General features: G+C 37.1%; 2 protein-coding genes across 2 annotated transcripts; both read left to right on the forward strand.

Annotated features, from left to right (window-relative positions):
* The first annotated feature begins 148 nt into the window (after positions 1-148).
* Positions 149-12,838, forward strand: iqub (IQ motif and ubiquitin domain containing). Its single transcript, XM_082159291.1, has 13 exons — positions 149-804; positions 1,783-1,917; positions 2,069-2,236; positions 2,312-2,487; positions 3,763-3,918; positions 4,012-4,222; positions 5,382-5,557; positions 6,233-6,403; positions 6,492-6,668; positions 7,114-7,362; positions 8,176-8,361; positions 9,534-11,458; positions 12,229-12,838. Exons 1-12 carry the CDS (start codon positions 612-614, stop codon positions 9,699-9,701), a joined length of 2,166 nt encoding a protein of 721 aa, XP_082015417.1. The 5' UTR covers positions 149-611; the 3' UTR covers positions 9,702-11,458; positions 12,229-12,838.
* slc13a1 (solute carrier family 13 member 1) lies at positions 12,701-18,751 on the forward strand. Its single transcript, XM_082159306.1, has 15 exons — positions 12,701-12,839; positions 13,139-13,267; positions 13,401-13,537; positions 13,637-13,824; positions 13,929-13,968; positions 14,057-14,117; positions 14,209-14,366; positions 14,514-14,633; positions 15,101-15,196; positions 15,848-15,949; positions 16,086-16,180; positions 16,287-16,381; positions 17,176-17,337; positions 17,429-17,566; positions 17,679-18,751. The coding sequence occupies exons 1-15, from the start codon at positions 12,747-12,749 to the stop codon at positions 17,811-17,813; spliced, it is 1,749 nt and encodes a 582-aa protein (XP_082015432.1). The 5' UTR covers positions 12,701-12,746; the 3' UTR covers positions 17,814-18,751.
* Positions 18,752-20,216: the final 1,465 nt, after the last annotated feature.

The following is a 20,216-nucleotide window of genomic DNA, read 5'->3' on the forward strand; positions in this document are numbered from 1 at the left end:
TACTTTATCACTGTTTTATTAGGTTATACATCGTGTCAAGTGTCATTGTGTTAACATACACTAGCAAAAAAACAAAAAAGCACCGTGGTATTTTGGACATGGTAGGCTTACCATATTTTTTTAACATATTGGAGCACATTCTTTGAAATACTCAGTAAATGGCATGGTACAGGCACTAACAAGTACATATGTAGAATATATTAAAGTATGATAGTATTACCAAGGCTCTGTAAGGGAAATCCACAATTCTTCCCAGTTTTTGTTAATTATTAAAGTTAATTCTCTAAATAAATTAATTATTTATAATAATGTTAATAAAGCTGTGTAACCATTTCACAGTTTTACGCCTAAATAAGGCAATTCCGTTCAATTACACACGCTTTGCGAGTCGGTTAAACCGCCTCTTTAAAAAGAGTCGGCTCAACAGATTGAACCAGTGACGTTACCATAGCAGCGGCCAAACACTGTCCAGACTGAAGTCATTGTAAACCTAAGCTCTAACTTACTACATTTTAAACGTTAATGAAGACTTTTCTTTGCTTTCAAGAATATCAGAGGAGCTGCTTTTATTGAACTTTAAGGTTTGACCGTTTAGGTGTGAGAAATTTGTCATGTCAGAGCAGGAGAGTCAAACTGAACACGCGGAGCAAAGGATGTCACAAGTCGTCATTCAGACAGAGACTGACCTTCACGAGGAAGATGATGATGCTGAAGACCAGAGACGTCAAAACGATAGAAACCAACAAGGAGGCGAAACCAATCAGATCATTTCCTCCAGTGACGTTGGAAACTCAACAGCAACGGGTGAAATATAACGTTAATTCTGCATTTTACCCCAGTATTATACACTTAGAAAAATACTATGGTATTACTGCGGTAAGTTAAGCATGGTCGGTGTGGGCAAAGTATCTTGGTAATACTGTGTTTTTTCTTTGACATATTTCTCCATAAAATGGATGTCAATGTAATACCCCGGTATTTGAAGTAGCTTGGATTAGGGTTCTTATCATTAGTCATCAAAAACATTTAGTTAATTAATGCAGAAATAAAACTATTAGATGAAAAAAATCTAAATGAAAATTAAAAATGTTGCCTTGTCAACTTACTGAAATACATTTGTTGGTCACACTTTAGTTTGAGGAACACATATTCACTATGACTTTTGCCTCAATAAACTCCTAATTTACTGCTTATTGTTAATAGTTAAGGTAGTTGTTGTTGGGGTTATGTTTAGGTATGGTGTAGGATAAAGGAATAGTTCACCCAAATATGAAAATTCTATGGAAGTCAATAGGGCCCCATCATCTGTTTGGTTACCAACATTCTTCAAAATATATTCTTTTGTGTTCAACAGAAGAAAGAAATTCTTACATGTTTGGAACAACTTGAGGGTCCTAATAAACAGCCAATATAGTAATATGCAAGCATATAAGCAACTAGTTAATAGTGAGAATTGGTCCCTAAAGTGTTACCTGTTTGTTTTGAACATAAAGTGAAAGAACATAAAAAAAAATCCAAAATAGAAGTTGAAATATAGAATAGAAAATAAAATAAAAATCCAAATTTTAATAAAAACTGTAATAGCCTAATATATAAATAATACCAAAATACCATGTTATTGAAATGTGGTAATCATTCAGTACTATGGTAAAAAAAAAAGTGGTATTACCATTACTGTTCCATAGTACCACCACAATTTTTTAAATAAATATTCAGCACATTTTTTGTATATTCATTTTAATATTTATAATTCTAATGCAAATTAATTTCTTGTTCTTCCAGTTAAGATCTTGCTGATGCCAGAGAGGCACATGATAACGGTGGCCTTCACTATTGGCCTCTCAATCCTGGATCTGAAAAAACACTTCAGTTTCAAGCTGAGGGTCCCATTAGACATCATACAAATCACTCTAGACGGTAAGACACAAAAGATCGTCCTTCATAGGAGAAATCGTGGAAAATTCGGACATTTCTGAGATTAAAAGAATGCATTTACTTTGTACAATGATGTAAAGGACACATTAAAAGTCTCTCGGATCTTTTTAATTTAGTTTTACTTTTTGTCTAGAAAAAAGTGTAGATGATGACCAGACGCTGATGGATATTGGCGTACAGCCACATGGGATGGTCCAATTTGAGATGAGCTCGCTAGACCCGGAGAATTACCCCATGAGACCAGACAAACCACAGCAGGAGTACAACATGCCGGATGTCATCACTGTCAGAGTGCAAACAGGTACAGTCAAACTTAAAGCTGACTCAGGCATTATTAAGGATAGACAAGTTTTTATGACAAGTTTCTGGCTTTAAGACACAGAGACATATCAGGACGTAGTGGTAGAGATAGAGAGAGCCACTCGCGGGAAGGCATTTCTGGGAGGATTCCGCCATACGGTGACCAAAACTGAGTATCATCACGCTGCCGTACAGACGATGCCTAAGAAGAGGCCTGTCAGGAGCATTGAGTCCTTCAGCAGGGACACACAGGTGCACGCATACATACACACTACACAGTGGAGTGAAGGACTTCTTGTGCAGTAATAAAACCCGTTAAATGGACAGAACTTTCATCTCTTTGCCTCATTTTTTATTTATGTTAAATTAAAGGAACTGTATAATTTAGCAGAAGGATGGCACATAGTGCATTTGCTAAACACAACATTTAGCTAACTAAACATTTAATAAAACCTAAAATAAACACATATTATAATAACACATTAAATAAACATAAATTTGTATATAAAATATATAATGTAGGCTTTATGTAAAAATATTTTGTATTATAATAATATTGTAAAATATAAAAATATATTGTATTGTAATGTTGTATATAAAAATATTTTTTGTGTAAAAAATTTACCTTTTTTATATTTTGTTATATGACCTTTTATACTTTTTATATAATGATATAGCGATTTATTGTTTATAACACACACACAAACATAGACACACATAGAGTTAATCTTCAGTAAAGATTTTTAGAAATGACGTAATTGTTGAGAAAGTTGTTAGCCATACATTTTAATGATTTATCACTTTGAAATGTCAAGACAATTGCATTTTTAGAGAATTTTATTTATATAATATTTTGGCAAAATCACAGTATTATTGACAAATTCTAACTGGGGTAAAAACACACACACACATATATTTATTTATTTATTACACTTTCGTAATCCAAATCAGGTACTATATATTTTAATACAAAACTTATTTTTTGAAAGTTTTGATGAATAAAATACATATTCCAATGATTCTGTCTTTTTCACAAAATAAATAGAAGCAATAAAACACTTGTGGTCACGTTATATTCATGCTTCATAACCCCAATTAACTGTGACATTAAACACTACCATTCAAGCATTTGTAGTCAGTAAAAAAAAAATGTGGAGAAATTAATGTTTTCAACCTTGATACTAATAGGAAATATTTCTTGAGCAGTAAATCAGCATAGTATGATTTCTGAAGGATCATGTGACACTGAAGAGTGATGATGATAAATTCTGCTTTGAATCACAGGAATAAATTACATTTTAAAATATAGCCTATTAAAATACAAAACAGTTCTTTTATATGGTAATAATATTTCACAATATTACTGTTTTTAAATGCAGCCTTGGTGAGCATAAGAGACTTCTTCTAAAAACATTAATAAATCTTACCGACCCCAAACTTTTGAACGGTAGTGTAGATTCAAATCTTAGAGCAATTTGGGTTGCCGTTTGGACTGCACACCCCTAATTTTCTTTGCCATTTAAACAGACGGTGGAGTTGAAACACCAGGATCAGCAGTGCTATAGGAACGCCTCGACTCAGATGACCAAAATCGGCTGTTATGTGTCCAACATGGAGGACAAGCTCATCGCCCCAGGGACTTACATCACTGCAGAACAGTATCACAGCAAGAGGCTGAGAGCTGTGCGTGTGTTTGAAGGGGTTGAGAGAGAATTGCATTAATTCTGTGCATTCGCTGTTCAGGACAAATGCTTATATGTAAATGTTTTTCCTTAGGTCATTACACTACAGTCACATGTCAGGCGCTGGCTAGCCAAGTGTTTCACAGACAAATTGAGACAGGCTAAAGAGCAGCACCTGGCGTGGATGGAAAATGAAAAGAGAAGGAAGAAAGAGGAGAAAGAGCTGCAGATCAGAGATGAGTATCACCGCAGGATGAACCCGGAGTCGAAGAGAGACTTTGATCTGCTTTATAATGCCTTGAAAAGTGAGTGTGTGAGTGTTTGTTGCTTACTACAAGCAGCAATGCTACTAACTTAAAGGTGAAGAGGTTTCTGCACCACTAGAATCAACAAATGGAAGTGCAAAAATAATGACTTAAAACGTCTCTGAAAACCATGATCATATAGATAGTCCAAAAACTCGCCTCTAGTTGAAACAGTGTTGCTATGTCGGGCTAGTCAGGATGCTCAAACAAACAGAACAATGATCAGTTTAAACTTTTCAGGAACCTACAAATGACTTATATTTGACTCATAATAAACTCTTTTTTTAACCTTTTTGCTACATTATATTGCATGTGCAACTTTTTAGCCAATTGGTGGGTTCAGCCGGTTCATGCAAATTAACTGGTTAAAATAAATGCTTCAGTGATTCACCTCTGCTCCTTCACAGATGTCCTCGTGTCTTTGTTTTTTAGTGAAAATATTTTTAAATACTGTTTACCATCACTGTTTAAAAAAAAAAAAAACTCTGTTACATTACCATTCATTCATTCATTCATTCATTCATTCATTCATTCAAAAAAAAAAAAAATTTAAAGAAAGAAATGTATATTTTTATGATAAAGGATGCATTCAATTGATCAAAAGTGACAGCAAAGGCATTTATCATTTTTCTAAAAGATTTCTATTTCAAATAAATGAATTCACCAATGATTCTAAAATATATATATATCACGGTTTCCACAAAAAAATATTGAGTAGCACTACTTTTTTCAACATTGATAATAATAATAAATATTTCTTGAGCACAATAAGAGATTTCTTTCACAAACATTAAACAGTCTTACAGACCCCAGACATTTGAACAGTCTTGTATATAACTTAGTATTGTATTGGTTGATTTTTCATTAATTTTTGAGTTTATCTGTTAAATTTAGCACTGTCACTGTGATTCAGATCATTGTTGTGTCATAAATACTGCTGTGATGGAAAAATTAGTTAAATAATATCAGCTGATATTTACGGTTTAAAACGTTTAAAAATACATTTAAATATATAAAGCTTTTTTAAAGCTTCATTGAAGTTGACTACATCGTAGTTGTTATGATATATGTGTGGATATGGAAGTATGTGTTGTAATGTGTGCAGTGATTTGGATATAAGTCAGTGTGATGGTCCTTATTCTTCATCTCTGTATGTCAGAATGGAGGATAGAGGAAGTGGAACGCATCAATGTCACCTTATCTGGTGCGGAGAGAAAGGCAGCGCTGTGCGCTCTACTGGAGCAAGAGACCCAGTTCATCTCCTCCATAGAACAGCACAGAATGGCTGCCGGCACGAGGAACCAGGATAAGGCCATACAAGCCTTCCTCAACAAGGTGCCAATCTTTTGCTAATCGGCTGTTTCATCATGAACATGCTGTATTGTTTTAGAGCAAAACCTTTGTTTGGTTACAGTGCAAGAATGATTGAATATGTCTATTTGATTTGGAACCAAATAGAGCACACAGTAATATTGTTATAATATTACTTTCAGTAAATCTGGGTGGCAGAAGATTCATTTGGTTTAGTATTTTGAACATTGTTGTTTCATAACTTTGTGTCCATTGAACCTAATGTTGGTCCATTAGAAATATCAGTGTAATAAAATTATTTTAATGCCTTCTTGCAAGTGGGTAATGATAACTAACCGATAATAAGTTAGATATAAAGTCAGAACAGACACACATACAGGCCTGTAGTGTTTAATATACTGTACCTCCTCTATACTATAGCAGTGGTTCTAAACTGTTTTTGCTTCATGACCCAGACTTTACATTGGCCATAAAGAAAGAAAGCTGTCCTCTAAAGCAAACATTCATTTGTTTTAATATTTAGTTAATTAATAATTATTAAATATGAATTTATAAAAATAACTGCATATGAGCAGCAATCTCTACAAAATAGAGAGAGAGAGAGAGAACATTTTCTTTAATCTAATGTCCTAGCATCCTCCTAAATGCAAAACACAAATGTCAAAATTTTAAAGACGTTTGTTTTTTACTTCTCTTCAGTCTGCAGAGCCAAAGAGATGGCGTGCATTTGACGGGAAGGTGACACAAATGGACACCCCGTTCACCATCAGAGCCAAGGAGCTGCGAGACCTGTACAGTAGCGTCACACAGGCTCAATTCACAAAGGACGAACGTCTGGATGTGCTTCTCACTCTCAAACACACTGTGAAGGTCAGTTCCAGATCTGTAGTCCAAAATATGGACAAAATATAAACACGTATATTTGCTCATCTAATTTTTAAAATGTACTTGTGAACAGGAACATAAATGCAAGCTAACACAGGACATAGTGGACTTGATTGACAGGGAGATGGACCTGTTGATGAGGGGTGTGAAAAAGAGCAACCTGGATGGGTTGAGAAAGAGGATATCAACCCTCTTCCTCCAGTACATCAAAACCCCTCCGTTCAACCCTCAGGTGTCCAAACTTCTACGGGTATGTGGCTAAAACTGTGTTGTTGTCAAGACTAACTCATTCGAGTCTGAGTCAAGACCATGTCCACATGCTCCCATGTCTATGACAACATCAAGACCATATTTTCATGTGTCATGTCATGGTCATCCTTGAGTCAGAGACCATATTTTGTATGGTGTTGGTCTTGGTCCAGGTCCTCGAGTCCAAGTCTATGATAATATTTTCATAGTCTTGGTCCTCAGACCATATTTTCATGGTCACCCTTTTCTAGTCTTGGTCTAAACTTGGATTCGAATAAGCTGGTTTCGACTACAACCCTCGGCTAAAGTTCACCATGTACTTCAAAGTTAATATGAGATTAGCTGTAACATCACTTCCATTTCTCAAGATCCTGAAATACAACTTGAGTTTTGGTTGGTTTTCTCACTCTTTGAAACAACTCTAATATTTACCCTGTTCTCCACAGGTGCCTCAGGATCCTGCCGACCTGAAAAAGAACATCTATTTGTGTCGTGGCTGTAATGAGTATCAGTCATGCACTGACTTCGCTCTGAATACTAACGCATCTGCAGTCGGCCTCTGTCACCGTTGTATGGAGTTAGACAATAAAGCCCGTCAAAGAGAAGACTTCTCTCTTTACAAGAATATTCTCAGATGCTTGCGTGACACTGAGGCCGAGTGCAGCCCAGATGCCAAAATCACTTACCTGCTGCAGGTAAAGTTTATGCATGTGTTGGTGATTCATTTTGAGGGCATGGAAAGAGCCGGTTGTTTTCTGTAAAACCTGCACCAGTGAAAGTAATTTCACATTTATGTTTTGCGCACTGAAATTAGTCTACATAAACAAATAATACATGACTTGACTCCTACTAGTGTGGATGTGTGACGTTTTTGCTTATTAACTTGTCAAAAAAACATGTTGGTCATGTGATTTCAACATGGCCACCAACAGGAAGGACCACCCTTATGTAGAATAAAACAGCTTTTTCTAGGTTGACTTTCTAGAAATGACTAAAAGCCTGTTCACACCAAGAACGATTACTATAAAGATAACTACTGTATATTGATAATTATATTAGCCTCCACACCAGTGGATAATATTGTTCCATTTAGTCTAAGCGCATGTTTGTCTGTTACTTGAAATGCTCGAGCCCGTTACAGCTGGATGTATTCTGATTGGCTGTCAATATTTTTATCGTTCATCAGCTGGATAAAATCGTTCTGAAAGTGATTCAGTTTCTCTGTGCCGTTATCGTTATAGCTGTGGTGTGGACTCTGCTATTATCTAATCTTGAGAACGATTTTTAGAACTTTATCGTTATCTTTATAGTTATCTTCCTTGGTGTGAACTGGCCTTTAAGTGTATCTCATGTGAGTCTGCATGAATTTAAAAAAATATCTGTGGAATGTAAATTTTTTGGTGGAAAATGCGAGAAACAATTGCTTAGTCCACCTTTAATAGAATAGATTAAAATGAATGGAACACCAAATTAATGCTTTGCCTTAAGACATTTACTGTCCTCATTAGGAGCAGGACCTTCGGTACCTGGTGGATGTACTTTGGGGAGCTCAGTCCGCTTTGAGCGGCTGGAAAGACCTTCATGATTTAATGCTGGTGCGCTGGAAGAAGCATTTGGACTGGAGCCCATGGAACTGCATCCTCCTCACGAAGGAAGAGGGCACTGCACATCTGAAACTGGAGAACATCGAGAAGGTACAACTACTTTTGAATGTCTTTCACACTTAGAATGATTAGCCTAAACGTCAAACCGCAACTCAGTAAATAATATAATAGCAGATATTTAAAGGGTTAGTTCACCCAAAAATGAAAAATCTGTCCTTATTAACTCACCCTCATGTCGTTCCAATCCCGTAAGCCTTTCGTTCATCTTCAGAACACAAATGAAGATATTTTTTATGAAATTTTAGAGCTTTCTGTCTCTCCAAAGAAAGCTACACAACTACCACTTTGACGCTTCAGCAATAACCGATGAGGTTCATTCTCGTGTTACGCAGCACGTTTGAGCTTCAGCAAGAACCAATGAGGTTCATTCTCGTGTTACGCAGCACGTTTGAGCTTTAGCAATAACCAATGAGGTTCATTCTCGTGTTACGCAGCACGTTTGAGCTTCAGCAAGAACCAATGAGGTTCATTCTCGTGTTACGCAGCACGTTTGAGCTTTAGCAATAACCAATGAGGTTCATTCTCGTGTTACGCAGCACGTTTGAGCTTCAGCAAGAACCAATGAGGTTCATTCTCGTGTTTTACGCAACACGTTTGAGCTTTTGTAAGAACCTATGAGGTTTGCTCTTGTGTGTCAAGCAGGTTCAGTTGAGCTTTTGTATATGTTCGCTGATCAATGCTTCTATGTGAATAAAAGACTAAATTAAATCTGTTCATCATACAAAAGCGATCAAGTGTCTTGGACTAAACCACTCAATTCGTATAGACTAGTTTTATGAACTTTTTGAAATGGTAGTTGCGTAGTAGTTGCGTATCAATGGAGGGACAGAAAGCTCTCTTAAAAAAAATCCTAATTTGTTTGGAACGACATGATGGTGAGTAATTAATGAATTTTCATTTTTGGGTGAACTATCCCTTCAAGAACTATTAGACTAATCGAAGTATTGAAACTAAGTGGAGTAAAACATTTTTAGAGGTGACCAGAGTGAAAACCTGTTCAGAATATTGTAATATATAATAAAACTTTAAACTTTATCTGCCAAAACTTTATAATCGTGACTATTCACTGTACACCAGTCTAAGCTCCATTTTAGAGATGGTGTTTACATGTAATGCATATACAGAACACATTTGTCTCTGCCACCACTTGAACGCAAACCTATTTGTCCCACCATACAAATGCCCGCTGTTTTCACTTGCAGGCATACGATGTGGTAGTTATCCGTTATGTCAAACAGAAACACACACTGGCCAGGAAGTACTTCTCTCAGATACCTGCGATGGCCGAATGTCTGCACGATGTTGAGATTCAGCCTGGTGCCCTCGGCAAACTGCTGATCTCCAAGCCCATCACCAAGGCCATCAAGTAGAATCGCTAAGAGGCTACCCACAATCCTGTGGGGTGCTCAGGACATCTGCAGCTTCACTGTTTCTCTACTTCAGACAGTTTAAGCGTTCTTCCTCAAGATCATTTATCGAATTTTTATATCTTATATGGTAATTAAAACCGGGAGTTGCTGGGCCATTTGCCATTTGGGCCTCTCTCCGTTTTGTTTTCCATTCATTAGGATCATTCATTAATGTTAATTAGTTATCATTTGGCAGTACTTGAGCAAGGAGTTTTATGATTTTTGATAACTTCTTTGGTATTTTGTAAAATACTAATTGGTAAAATAATCCTGTGTGGTAGTGTGTTTTAGTGTGGTAAAACAATCCACACTACAATCCTGTGAAAAATGCAGCATTAGCATGTTTTCCAGTGTTAAACTTGAGTACAAAAGCTGCATATAAAAGGGAGATCAGACAGATAAAAAAAGTAAAATTCCTCCATGATTACTCCATAATGCCACACAAGAATGAATCGAAACATTATTTCCAGGAACACTTTGAAAGCCTAAAAAGCTCAAGTTCAAAAGGTTTTAATTAGGCCTTTGCAAATGATATATAGCCTAGATCTAATCAGGAGGTGAGCAATCTAAGATCTGCAATTATAGGAAAAGGTCAAGAAACTCCTCCTGCGTTTCCATTTGAACAAATGGGAATGAGACCACCAGCACCACAGGACTAACGGCTAAAAAGAACGACTAGTGATGAAAGGTTTGAGTTATATTTCTGTCCCTCCATGACGTGAGTTTATAAGATGAGCTTAATAAAACTGTTTTTATTAGACTTTTGGCTTATCATGTTCTTTGGCAACTGGCACAAAGTCACAAACCCTATCTCTGTCATTCTGTGATCCAGTAAGGAACAATACTTAATCAAACTTCAAAACTTGACAGAACTGATAACAAAAAAACGAAAAAACAAGTTGGCAAATAGGACTAAAATATGCATTTGTTGTTGATCGGTTGTAGTGATGCCGATGAAAGAATATCAAAGATCAAATAACTTTTTTTCTTATTGAATAAGAAGAATATCAGCATTTTTCTTTTTGCAGGTTCCTGCGTCTTTAAAAACTGTAATGCTTACTGTTATCCTGCTTTAACAAAGAAAACAAATGAAGTTATTATGAAAAACTGGGCAGGCTTTTAGAGCAACATGAGGTTGTTAGGTTATTGTTCGATCTTTTCGCTTTAGGCTTAAGTTGTCTGTGTATGAATAAAGTAAGTCAAAGGTAAGTCAAGATTTTCTACATTATTTTTCACACGAGTATTGTGCAATCTTTTGTAATCTTTGGACAGTGGGAAAGGCTTTTGATCTTTATAATGCTCATATTGATAACTAATTAGTGGAGTTTTATGTAATCTCTGATAGAGCTGTTTTGTTTGTTCCTTGAGAAAGCTTGAGGATTGCGATTAATGTGTAATAGTACAAGGGATGAAGAGAGTGTTCTGTAAAACCACTTAGCCCAAGTTATCCAATGATGTTTCAAGGAAACACCATTTTGCATTTCAGATCCTTGGTAATCCTGACATGAAGTCATAACTTCAACAAGCATCAACTAACCTCGACACCTTCAGACAGATTTGACATTACACATGGTCATAGGCCAGCTCCTTGAGACTTTTTCCACTGGATTTTCAAGTTTTCCATTGGCACATTTTACATTATATGATTCACAAAGTTATGGAAACCTTTTTTCTGCCTCAGTTAAAAATAAAAAGGCAATTGTGAGATAAAGATTAAAGTAAGAATTAAATGTGTAAGAAATAAAGTTGCAGTTTTGAGATGTAAAGTTGCAATTACGAGATAGGACTTTTGCAAATGTGAAAAGTCATGATTATACATAAATAGTCACAACTGTAAGAAATAAAGTCGGAATTGTTTAGAACTAAATAACAATTGTGAGATGTGAAGTTGCGATTACAAGAGAGTCGCAATTACGAGATATAAATTTCGTAATTATGAGAAATAATTGCAATTGTAAGATACAAAATCGCAATCGTAAGAAAGTCACAATTGTGAGATTTTGAGTGTAAAGTCAAAATTATGAGAAATATTGTAAATAATGTTTTATTTATTTAATAAATTTTTACTGCAAGTCAGAAATGGCCTTTCATACACTCTAAACAAAAATGGTGCTAAATAGCACTAAAAGTGGTTCATTGGCTTGTAATCATAGGGGAACCACTTTAAGTGCCATATAGCACCTACCTTTGTCAAATGGTGCTATGTAGAACCATAAGAGGTGCCATATAGCACCTTAACCACCCCAAAGAACTGCTAAAGAACCGCTGAAGAACCAAACTGGGCTTAACTGGTTCTTTAAATGGTAGTGGTGCTATATAGCACCTTAACCACCGCAAAGAACCCCTGAAGAACCGCTGAAGAACCATTTTTTTTTAGTGTGTACAAAATTGCGAGCATTACAGTAAAAGCTTGAAAGAGATACGAGTTAACATATTTCTTTCATTTTAATGTATTCTTCTTTTCTTTTCTTTTTTTAATGTTTACCAGAGATCAACTTCAAATTCTTTGGAAACAAACTCCAGTACAGATTATCGCCTGCTGTGTGATTTCTGAGAGTTTGTGTTTATGAAGTCTCCCAGGTTGTTGTTAACAGACCACAGTAAGGCGCCAGATTAGGGCCCAATATGGGAAGCGGTGATGACGTTTGCAGTTAGGAGAAAAAGGTCTGAATTCCAGGTCATTGTCTGTGGCAATGTCTCGTGTCAGTGGGTTTACTGTATGTTTATAATGGTCTTGCTTTTATAATCTCATATGCAAATTTGTTGTTAACTTTGGTCGTAAAATGTAAATATACATGGATCAGGTTAGGAGGGACTTGCATGAGCTGACTGGCAGGAGTCTAATCTTAAAGCTTAATCTCCATGGCCATAAGGCTTTATGACATGACCGGAATGGACCAGTAACAGGGGATGCGGATGGCACCAGGGCAAAGATTAATCAGCGGCACATTATTTAAAGGCCAGCATAAGACAAAGTCCCTTAGTTGACTCTGTTTCAGTCACAGAATGAGGCGGCTTTCTTGGAGCTTCGTGAAACCCCTAATCATCATCAGCACACCATTGGCGTTGCTACCGCTGCCACTGGTCATCAAAACAAAGGTTAGACATGCTTGAACACGTATGTGACAATCACATGAGACTTTCTCTATATGTTCAGCTCTGAATGAGGATAAAGTAAGAATAATGAAACAAAGCTTGTCTTTTCTTATTATATTATATTGCATGTTTTCTGAAATGCTTTTGCACATTCTTTTTGCCTTTGAAATGTCTTTTCAAATAACTTTGTCTTTTTCTCTCATGTCACTTTCAAACAAAAGCCATTTTTTACAAAGACATTTGATAGACATTTGTCTCTTTATCTTCTGAATGGTTATAAACACTGATTTCATGTCCACTAGGAAGCAGAATGTGCGTACATCCTGATATTAATGGCTGTGTACTGGATGACGGAGGTCTTGCCTCTGTCTGTGACGGCACTTCTCCCCGCGCTGCTTTTCCCTCTTTTTGGGCTCATGAAGTCCTCCCAGGTACACTTTCCTGAGACAGTTGCTTTACTCTTGGAAAACAATCTCATGGAAACCTGACTGCAATATTTCTGGACTACTAATGTGGATAACTACTGCAAACACAAGATGTCATTGACCGGCCATTTTTCTTTAGGTTGCATCTGTATATTTCAAAGACTTCCACTTGTTGCTTCTTGGGATCATCTGTCTAGCAACATCCATTGAGAAATGGGGTCTTCACCAGAGAATTGCCCTCAGATTGGTGACTGCGCTTGGAGTCAACCCTGGCATGTAAGACTTTTATTTTATTTAGATATGTGGTATGTTGTGATGATTTATAGAAGGATCCGATGCAAACACAGCTTGTTTACTGTGAAATGTGTTTCACAGGTTGATGCTGGGGTTCATGGTTGGCTGTGCTTTCCTCTCCATGTGGTTGAGCAACACCTCAACTGTGGCAATGGTAATGCCAATTGTGGAGGCAGTGATCCAGCAGGTTTTGAATGCAAGTGAAGAGGCCAACAAAGACCACAAGGGGGCGTTAAGTGGCATCTCCAACCCTGCTCTACAGCTTGAAGGTAAGCTGGTGCAGCTTTCATTTAACTTGAGTAATAAATGATCATTTTAACCTTTAACGTCCTAGTTACAAGGGCAACATTTGACATTAAACATCTGTTTTCAGATATTGAGGCCCAGTGTGACCAGTCTGAGAAGAGGAAAAGGTAAACATGTATAAAATGATCAAAAAACAACAACAAAACAGAAAATTGATTTTAAGACTGAATGAGATTTGTTTTGCCTCTCTTATAGCATTGAAGCAGGTATTACGGACCCAGTTCAGGCAGCTCCTGAAGAACCAGAAACTGTTAAGGTCAGTAAAGCACACACTCTGACATTAAAACTCACAAACACAATATCCTTCTCCTTACCTTAATATAAAATGGTATTTCTCAATATTTTAGGCACCAACTCCACCGTATAGTGCGAAGTACAGGACCCGTGAAGATCACATGATGTGCAAAGGATTGTCACTTTGCATTGCCTACTCTTCATCAATTGGGGGGCTGACCACATTATCAGGAACATCCACAAACCTCATCTTTGCTGAATACATCTATCAGTGAGTTCAGTACTTACCTTTAAACGGATGTGTGCAACTTTATTAGTATTAATGTATATTGGTCCCATTATTTCTACTATATTATCTGATTTGGTTAGTCTATCCATCTAAACTCAGCATGCTGTGCACTTTTATGACCTTCCTCAGGTACTACCCAGAATGCACCATCATTAATTTTGGAAACTGGTTCGTGCTTTGTCTTCCCATCTGCATAATTATGCTGATTTTGTCATGGATATTCCTGCATTGGATGTTCCTTGGTTCCAAGTGAGTGATCGTAATGTCTTCTATTCAATAAGTCGTTCCCTGACCCCCCTCTGTCCCTCATTTTTACTGTTTATTTCAAGATTTCATTTCAATTCATCATTTCAAATCAGGCTTCCATTTGCATTTTTCCCACCTCACCACTTCAGCTTCATCTACGTGTCTTCAATCTTCTTCATCCTGAGTCTCACTCACAGCCTCCCGATCTCATCGCTCTAGGATAATCATGTTTCACTGAGCAGACTTTTTCATCTCACAACTGCCGAGATTTTCTTCTTAGAATCACTCACAGAACATGGACGCATGGCGTCACGACAGAGATGTGATTGTTTGCATGCGTAGTTTTTTTTGTCATGTACAGAAATTTCAGTCAATTTGTCTACTCATCGAAATTAACTTCATGTATGCATTGACATGGCAGTGAATGAACCAAACAATAAAAGTATATCTGCTTCTCCATTCATCCCTAGCTTTCGTGCCAGTCTGTGCTCCAGACAGCGATCCGAAAGGGAAAAAAACACTGCCAAACTGCTTCGGGATCAGTACAACTCACTGGGGCCCATAAGGTTGGAACTCTTCTTTTATTTATTTTTTAGAAGGCTCTTAAAAGTGTAAAATTTACTTATTTTTTCACAAATATATAAAAAATAAATAAATAATGTATTTGTCCCCATGTATTGCTCAATGGCATGTTTTTGGGTCATAGTACACCCCCAAAACCCCTCCACCCCCCCCCCCCCCCCCCCCCCCCCCCGCCCGCCAACAAAACAAAATCAAGACTTCGTAAAAGGGCATAATAGGACCCCATTTAAACTGGAATACACCACACAACTTTTAATACACTAGGCATCATGCAGTTGCCACCTTTAAAAATGGTTCATAGAAAAATTGGGCATTATTCCCTAAATGAGTGTGGATTGTTGTGTCTGAACACAACAAACTCGTGCAGAAACACGAACCTCATAGCTAGGAGACGCATGACAAATGAAAACAATACATGTTTTAAAATTGGCTCAAAATATCAAACATGTTTGATGGATTTCTCAGAAATCTGTCAACTCTGACTGTTCAAAATCTGCAGACTGATGCTCTGACTTTTGCCAACTAGCATTGACTCCTCCAGAATGCAAATCAGGGCAAATGTTGTTGTGTTTAGGACAATGAAATGCTTGAATTGCTGACCATTTCTCTATATCACTGTTTCTCTTCTGATCCAGCTCCCAGGAGATTATCACCTTGATCATCTTTATTCTGATGGCAATATTATGGTTTACGAGAAACCCAGGTTTCATGCCAGGCTGGTCATCACTGTTCTCTGAGTGAGTGTATTCATATTTTTCAACGTTTTTTTTTATGTAGATGTACAGAAAACTACAGCACTTCAGAAGTCATCATCATCTTCAAAACTTGTCTTTAGACTTGTTATTTATCCTTTGTATGTTGTTATTTCTTCAGTCAACCAGGTTACGCTACGGATGCCACTGTAGCGCTGTTGCTGGGTTTCATGTTCTTCATCATCCCTGCACACAGACTAAAAGCAGATAACTATGGTACGGCTTACTCATTTCCTTTGTGCATGTGTGAAACCCTTAAAATGATTAGAGGCTCACTGTTAGCAGCTTTGTTTCTGATTGACGTTGTCGATCCCTTTGACAGAGGCCTTGATAACGTGGAAGGACTTCCAGGCCTGTATGCCATGGGAGATCAGTCTGCTCGTGGGTGGCGGTTTTGCTTTGGCTGAAGGAACAAAGGTAGGATCATGATTTAATGGAAACTCAAATATATCTGTAAGAGAAAAAAGAGAAATGAATACAAAAGTGCAAGACCGCATTAATAGATGAATCAATTACTGGTCCTTTTTACAGGCCTGGATTCAATAAAACAGGCCAGTCTAATTCACTGGTGGCTTTGGACAGACTTGGACAGCTCAATTGCTACCTTACCTTCATCATTTTAAAACATTAATTTCCTTGTAGAAGAAATAAATGAAAAAAGACAGATCACATCAAAGCCTCGTAACAGCGTGCAGCCCATTATCGTTGCGAGGAGAACAACAATTTTACTGTGTCACTCTGTCTGCTTTGACGTTCCATTTAAGCTAATTACATGCCTCCATTATAAGACTGGCACTGAAGCACGTCGTTTCAGCATAACGGCTCCTTCTTCATGTCAGTCGCAAAAACTAGAAACAAGAGCGTCTACTTCTTAATATTCTCCTGGTGTAGGTGGGCTGGGGCGGAGTCTTATCATCAAGGCTCCAGCGCTGTTTCGATACAGACACCCAAATGTCATGGCAAGTCCAGTCTTTAAAATGTTCAAAGCAGAAAGGGTGACTACTGTGCTGCATTCTCCATATGCAATATCAGGCTGTCTGGATGCCATAATCTTGACAAACAGCTAAATTACGAATCCATACTCTGTTGACAAGCATACAAAGAGATGTTGGGACATTACATTTATCGAATTTCATGAATATCTTGGTTGGACACTTTCACTCACCTTTCAAAGATGATCTGACAATTTTCTTTTCTTTTTCCCCCGACAGATTTCTGGTTTATCGTCTTGGGTTGCTGAATTGCTGACTCCCTTGGGAAGCCTTCCTCCTTTAGCTACTGTCACCATTGCCTGCCTTATTGTTACCTCTATCACAGAGGTGGCCAGCAATGCCGCCACAACCACAATCTTTTTGCCAATACTGGCCCCCTTGGTACGTGTTATTTCAATATATGTAAAATATAATGAATGTTACTTTCATGTCACTTTTTTGGGCTATTCTCATCACAAATGATTTTTGTCAGGCTGAGGCAATTGGAGTCAACCCTCTGTACATGCTGGTTCCCTCGGCCCTGTGTGTGTCCTTTTCGTTCCTGCTTCCGGTTTCTAATCCTCCTAATGCCATTGTCTTCACATACGGTCATCTTACAAGCATGGACATGGTGAGTCCCTAGGATTTTGTTCTTGTATTTTGCATTGTAGATTTCATAATGTATCAAAGGTAAATACTTGTATACAGTAACTAAGCTTTGAATGGTTTCCTTGTCACTATAGGTAAAGGCAGGGCTGGGCTTAAACGTTATAGGCATTCTTACAGTCTTATTAGCCCTCACAACATGGGCAACACCTCTGCTTAACCTGGACACCTACCCAGACTGGGCACCAGTGGTAAACAACACTGGAGTATGACCATCAATGTGAAAATCATAGAATTGTGGACAGTTTAGTTATAAAGTTACATGGGATCCCTCACAGTTGGCTGAATTGTTGACAGGGGAACTTCCACAATCCAAATGGTTTACTTGTTTGGATCACTTGGACAAGAAGGTATAACCAGCTTGCCTTAAGATATACAACAGACTGAAAGCTTTGGGTTCCAGGAGATGTTCGGTTTGACCGTCATTGTTTATATATTTTTGTATTATAAGTACAGTAGTTTTATTAATCTTTGTGATCATTGTGTCAAATTTGTAATTCCTTTTGCCATTAATTCTTTTGAGGGGTTCAAAGAGAATAGTAAACGCTGTTTAAAACAGGATGCTTTGGTGAACAATGTATGTGCACAATTAAACAGTGCAATGTTTATACAAAATGTATTATATTAAAAATATTTCTTAAACTCTAAGAAGAATTTGCGTGACCGGGTTAGTCCCGTCGGTTAACATAGCACTTAATGTTATATATGATTGTATATTTTTGTTATACTCTAGCATGTACATATATACAGATAAGTGAACTGTATAAGTAGAATGTTGAAATTACATTGTGAACAAAGGAAGGAGTAAAGGAGTAAATAACAGACAAAATCTCTTGTTCAAGTTTAGACTTATCACAGCGTTATAAAAGTTACTAAAAGTTACTATTAAAAAAGTGGCCATTTTTAGCTTTTGTTCCTGTTGAGTTTTAAGGGCATCAGAGTATTCAATAGTTTTTTAGCTCAGATAACAAAGACATATTTTGTTTTTTAAATTTACAATGTGTTTTTGTTTGTTTCAGTACTATTTTCAAATTCACCACACAGAATACTGCACTTTGAATGGAAACTCAGCGTTGATGTAGTTAACATCTATTGTTCATATGTGCTCCTTGTGAGATGTTTCTTGTTACGACTAAAACTGAGACAGTTACTTTTTGTCTGTGTGTTCTTTGAGAATTATATGTCAATATGAGTCCATGTGGACACAACACAAAGTCAGGTCAGTCTGGAGTGCACATGTGCTTCACCGTTTTTGCAAGAAAAAACAACAACATTTAAATAATATACAACCAGAACCATAGTCATCATGTTCTAGCGGGACTTCATACTGATTTAAAAAAACAATGCATTGTAAAATTGGATGTTTTGAGTGGATTGTCTCATCTCTAATTGCTGAATCCCCAAATTAAATGTTTTGACAAATCTAGTCAGGGTGGCAGCCTTATCAAAGAGATTCAAGAGGCAGATTAGCTTTGATGAAATGAGGTTACAGAGAAAAACTGTCATATATTTATGTATATCTGCAGTGGAGGCTGTTTGAAGATAAGTAATGCACATACACAGAAAACAGCTCTGAAAGTATCTATCTTAATAAAATAATGTAATTTTCATTAGGAAGGAGGGAGGAGGGAGGAGGGAGGAGGGGGGGGGGGGGTAGACTGTACAATAATAAAAACATATAAGACTTCAGAACTAATGTAAAACAAAAGATGAAGCACTAATGTGGGCTTGGGCTAATATTTGTTCTCAAAGTGAGGCAGTGATGAGGACTAATTCTGTAAACCACCCACATTATCATCACAATTTATGCTTGGATCCTGCAGCCATTGTAATTCAAGGTCACTGTTCAGTAATGTCTGCTTTAACGACAGCCTGTATGAAGGGTCTAATCTGATTATGTATTAAATACTTATTTCTTATATCTACTTAATTATGGTGCAAGGACTATTGAGTTTAACCGAATAGCTTTTCTCCAAGCGCTGTGAGTCATCGACATCATATAATTTCTCCCTAGGTAGACAGGTCAGCAAGCTGAATATGAACTGTTGTTTTTATTTTATTGTTCAGATATTTTTCACATAAAATTTCCATTATTAAATTAGGTTTCCATTGACACTGGGTGAAGTGCCTTTTCACCTATGATACAGACCTGACATGTTTCTGTTGACAGCTCAAATAAATGAGTGCAAACATTTACTCTCCTTTTATTGAAGATAAGTGTTTTGGGTAGGCTAAAGTTAGACAAAAGTTGGGATGCATACTGGGTGGGCAGAAAATGTTACAAATTTAAACGCACTTATGCACAATTTAGATCTAAAAATCCTGCATTCACAGAGGGTAGCAACTCTGTTCAAGCCCGTGTGACTCTCCATTAGAAATGAATGACTTCTGGTTCAGTCTGTGGAAAGCTGTGAAAAGGTTGCTTTAGCCAGGGCTCGCTGTCAGCAGAAGGTGAGTGACCGCTAAACCACTGTTAAGAATATTTTTCGCTTGAAGTTAATGCGTTACCTCAAATTACCTCAAATTATCTGTGATTGAAAATGGCTGTGAGGGTACATTTTGTAATGATTGTAATATTTTTCACTTAGCTGTCGATCATTCACTTGATGGAATAT

Source organism: Leuciscus leuciscus (genome assembly GCF_965113295.1).
Source record: "Leuciscus leuciscus genome assembly, chromosome: 25".
NCBI classification, from domain to species: Eukaryota; Metazoa; Chordata; class Actinopteri; order Cypriniformes; family Leuciscidae; genus Leuciscus; species Leuciscus leuciscus.

Excerpts from the sequence above, each read along its gene's own strand:
- iqub (XM_082159291.1), top strand. The coding sequence starts at position 612 with ATGTCAGAGCAGGAGAGTCAAACTGAACACGCGGAGCAAAGGATGTCA. Across the intron at positions 3,919-4,011 it reads ACAGCAAGAGGCTGAGAGCT|GTCATTACACTACAGTCACA; the intron begins GTGCGTGTGTTT and ends GTTTTTCCTTAG. Across the intron at positions 7,363-8,175 it reads AAATCACTTACCTGCTGCAG|GAGCAGGACCTTCGGTACCT; the intron begins GTAAAGTTTATG and ends TGTCCTCATTAG.
- slc13a1 (XM_082159306.1), top strand. The coding sequence starts at position 12,747 with ATGAGGCGGCTTTCTTGGAGCTTCGTGAAACCCCTAATCATCATCAGC. Across the intron at positions 13,268-13,400 it reads GGCTCATGAAGTCCTCCCAG|GTTGCATCTGTATATTTCAA; the intron begins GTACACTTTCCT and ends ATTTTTCTTTAG. Across the intron at positions 14,367-14,513 it reads TTTGCTGAATACATCTATCA|GTACTACCCAGAATGCACCA; the intron begins GTGAGTTCAGTA and ends GACCTTCCTCAG.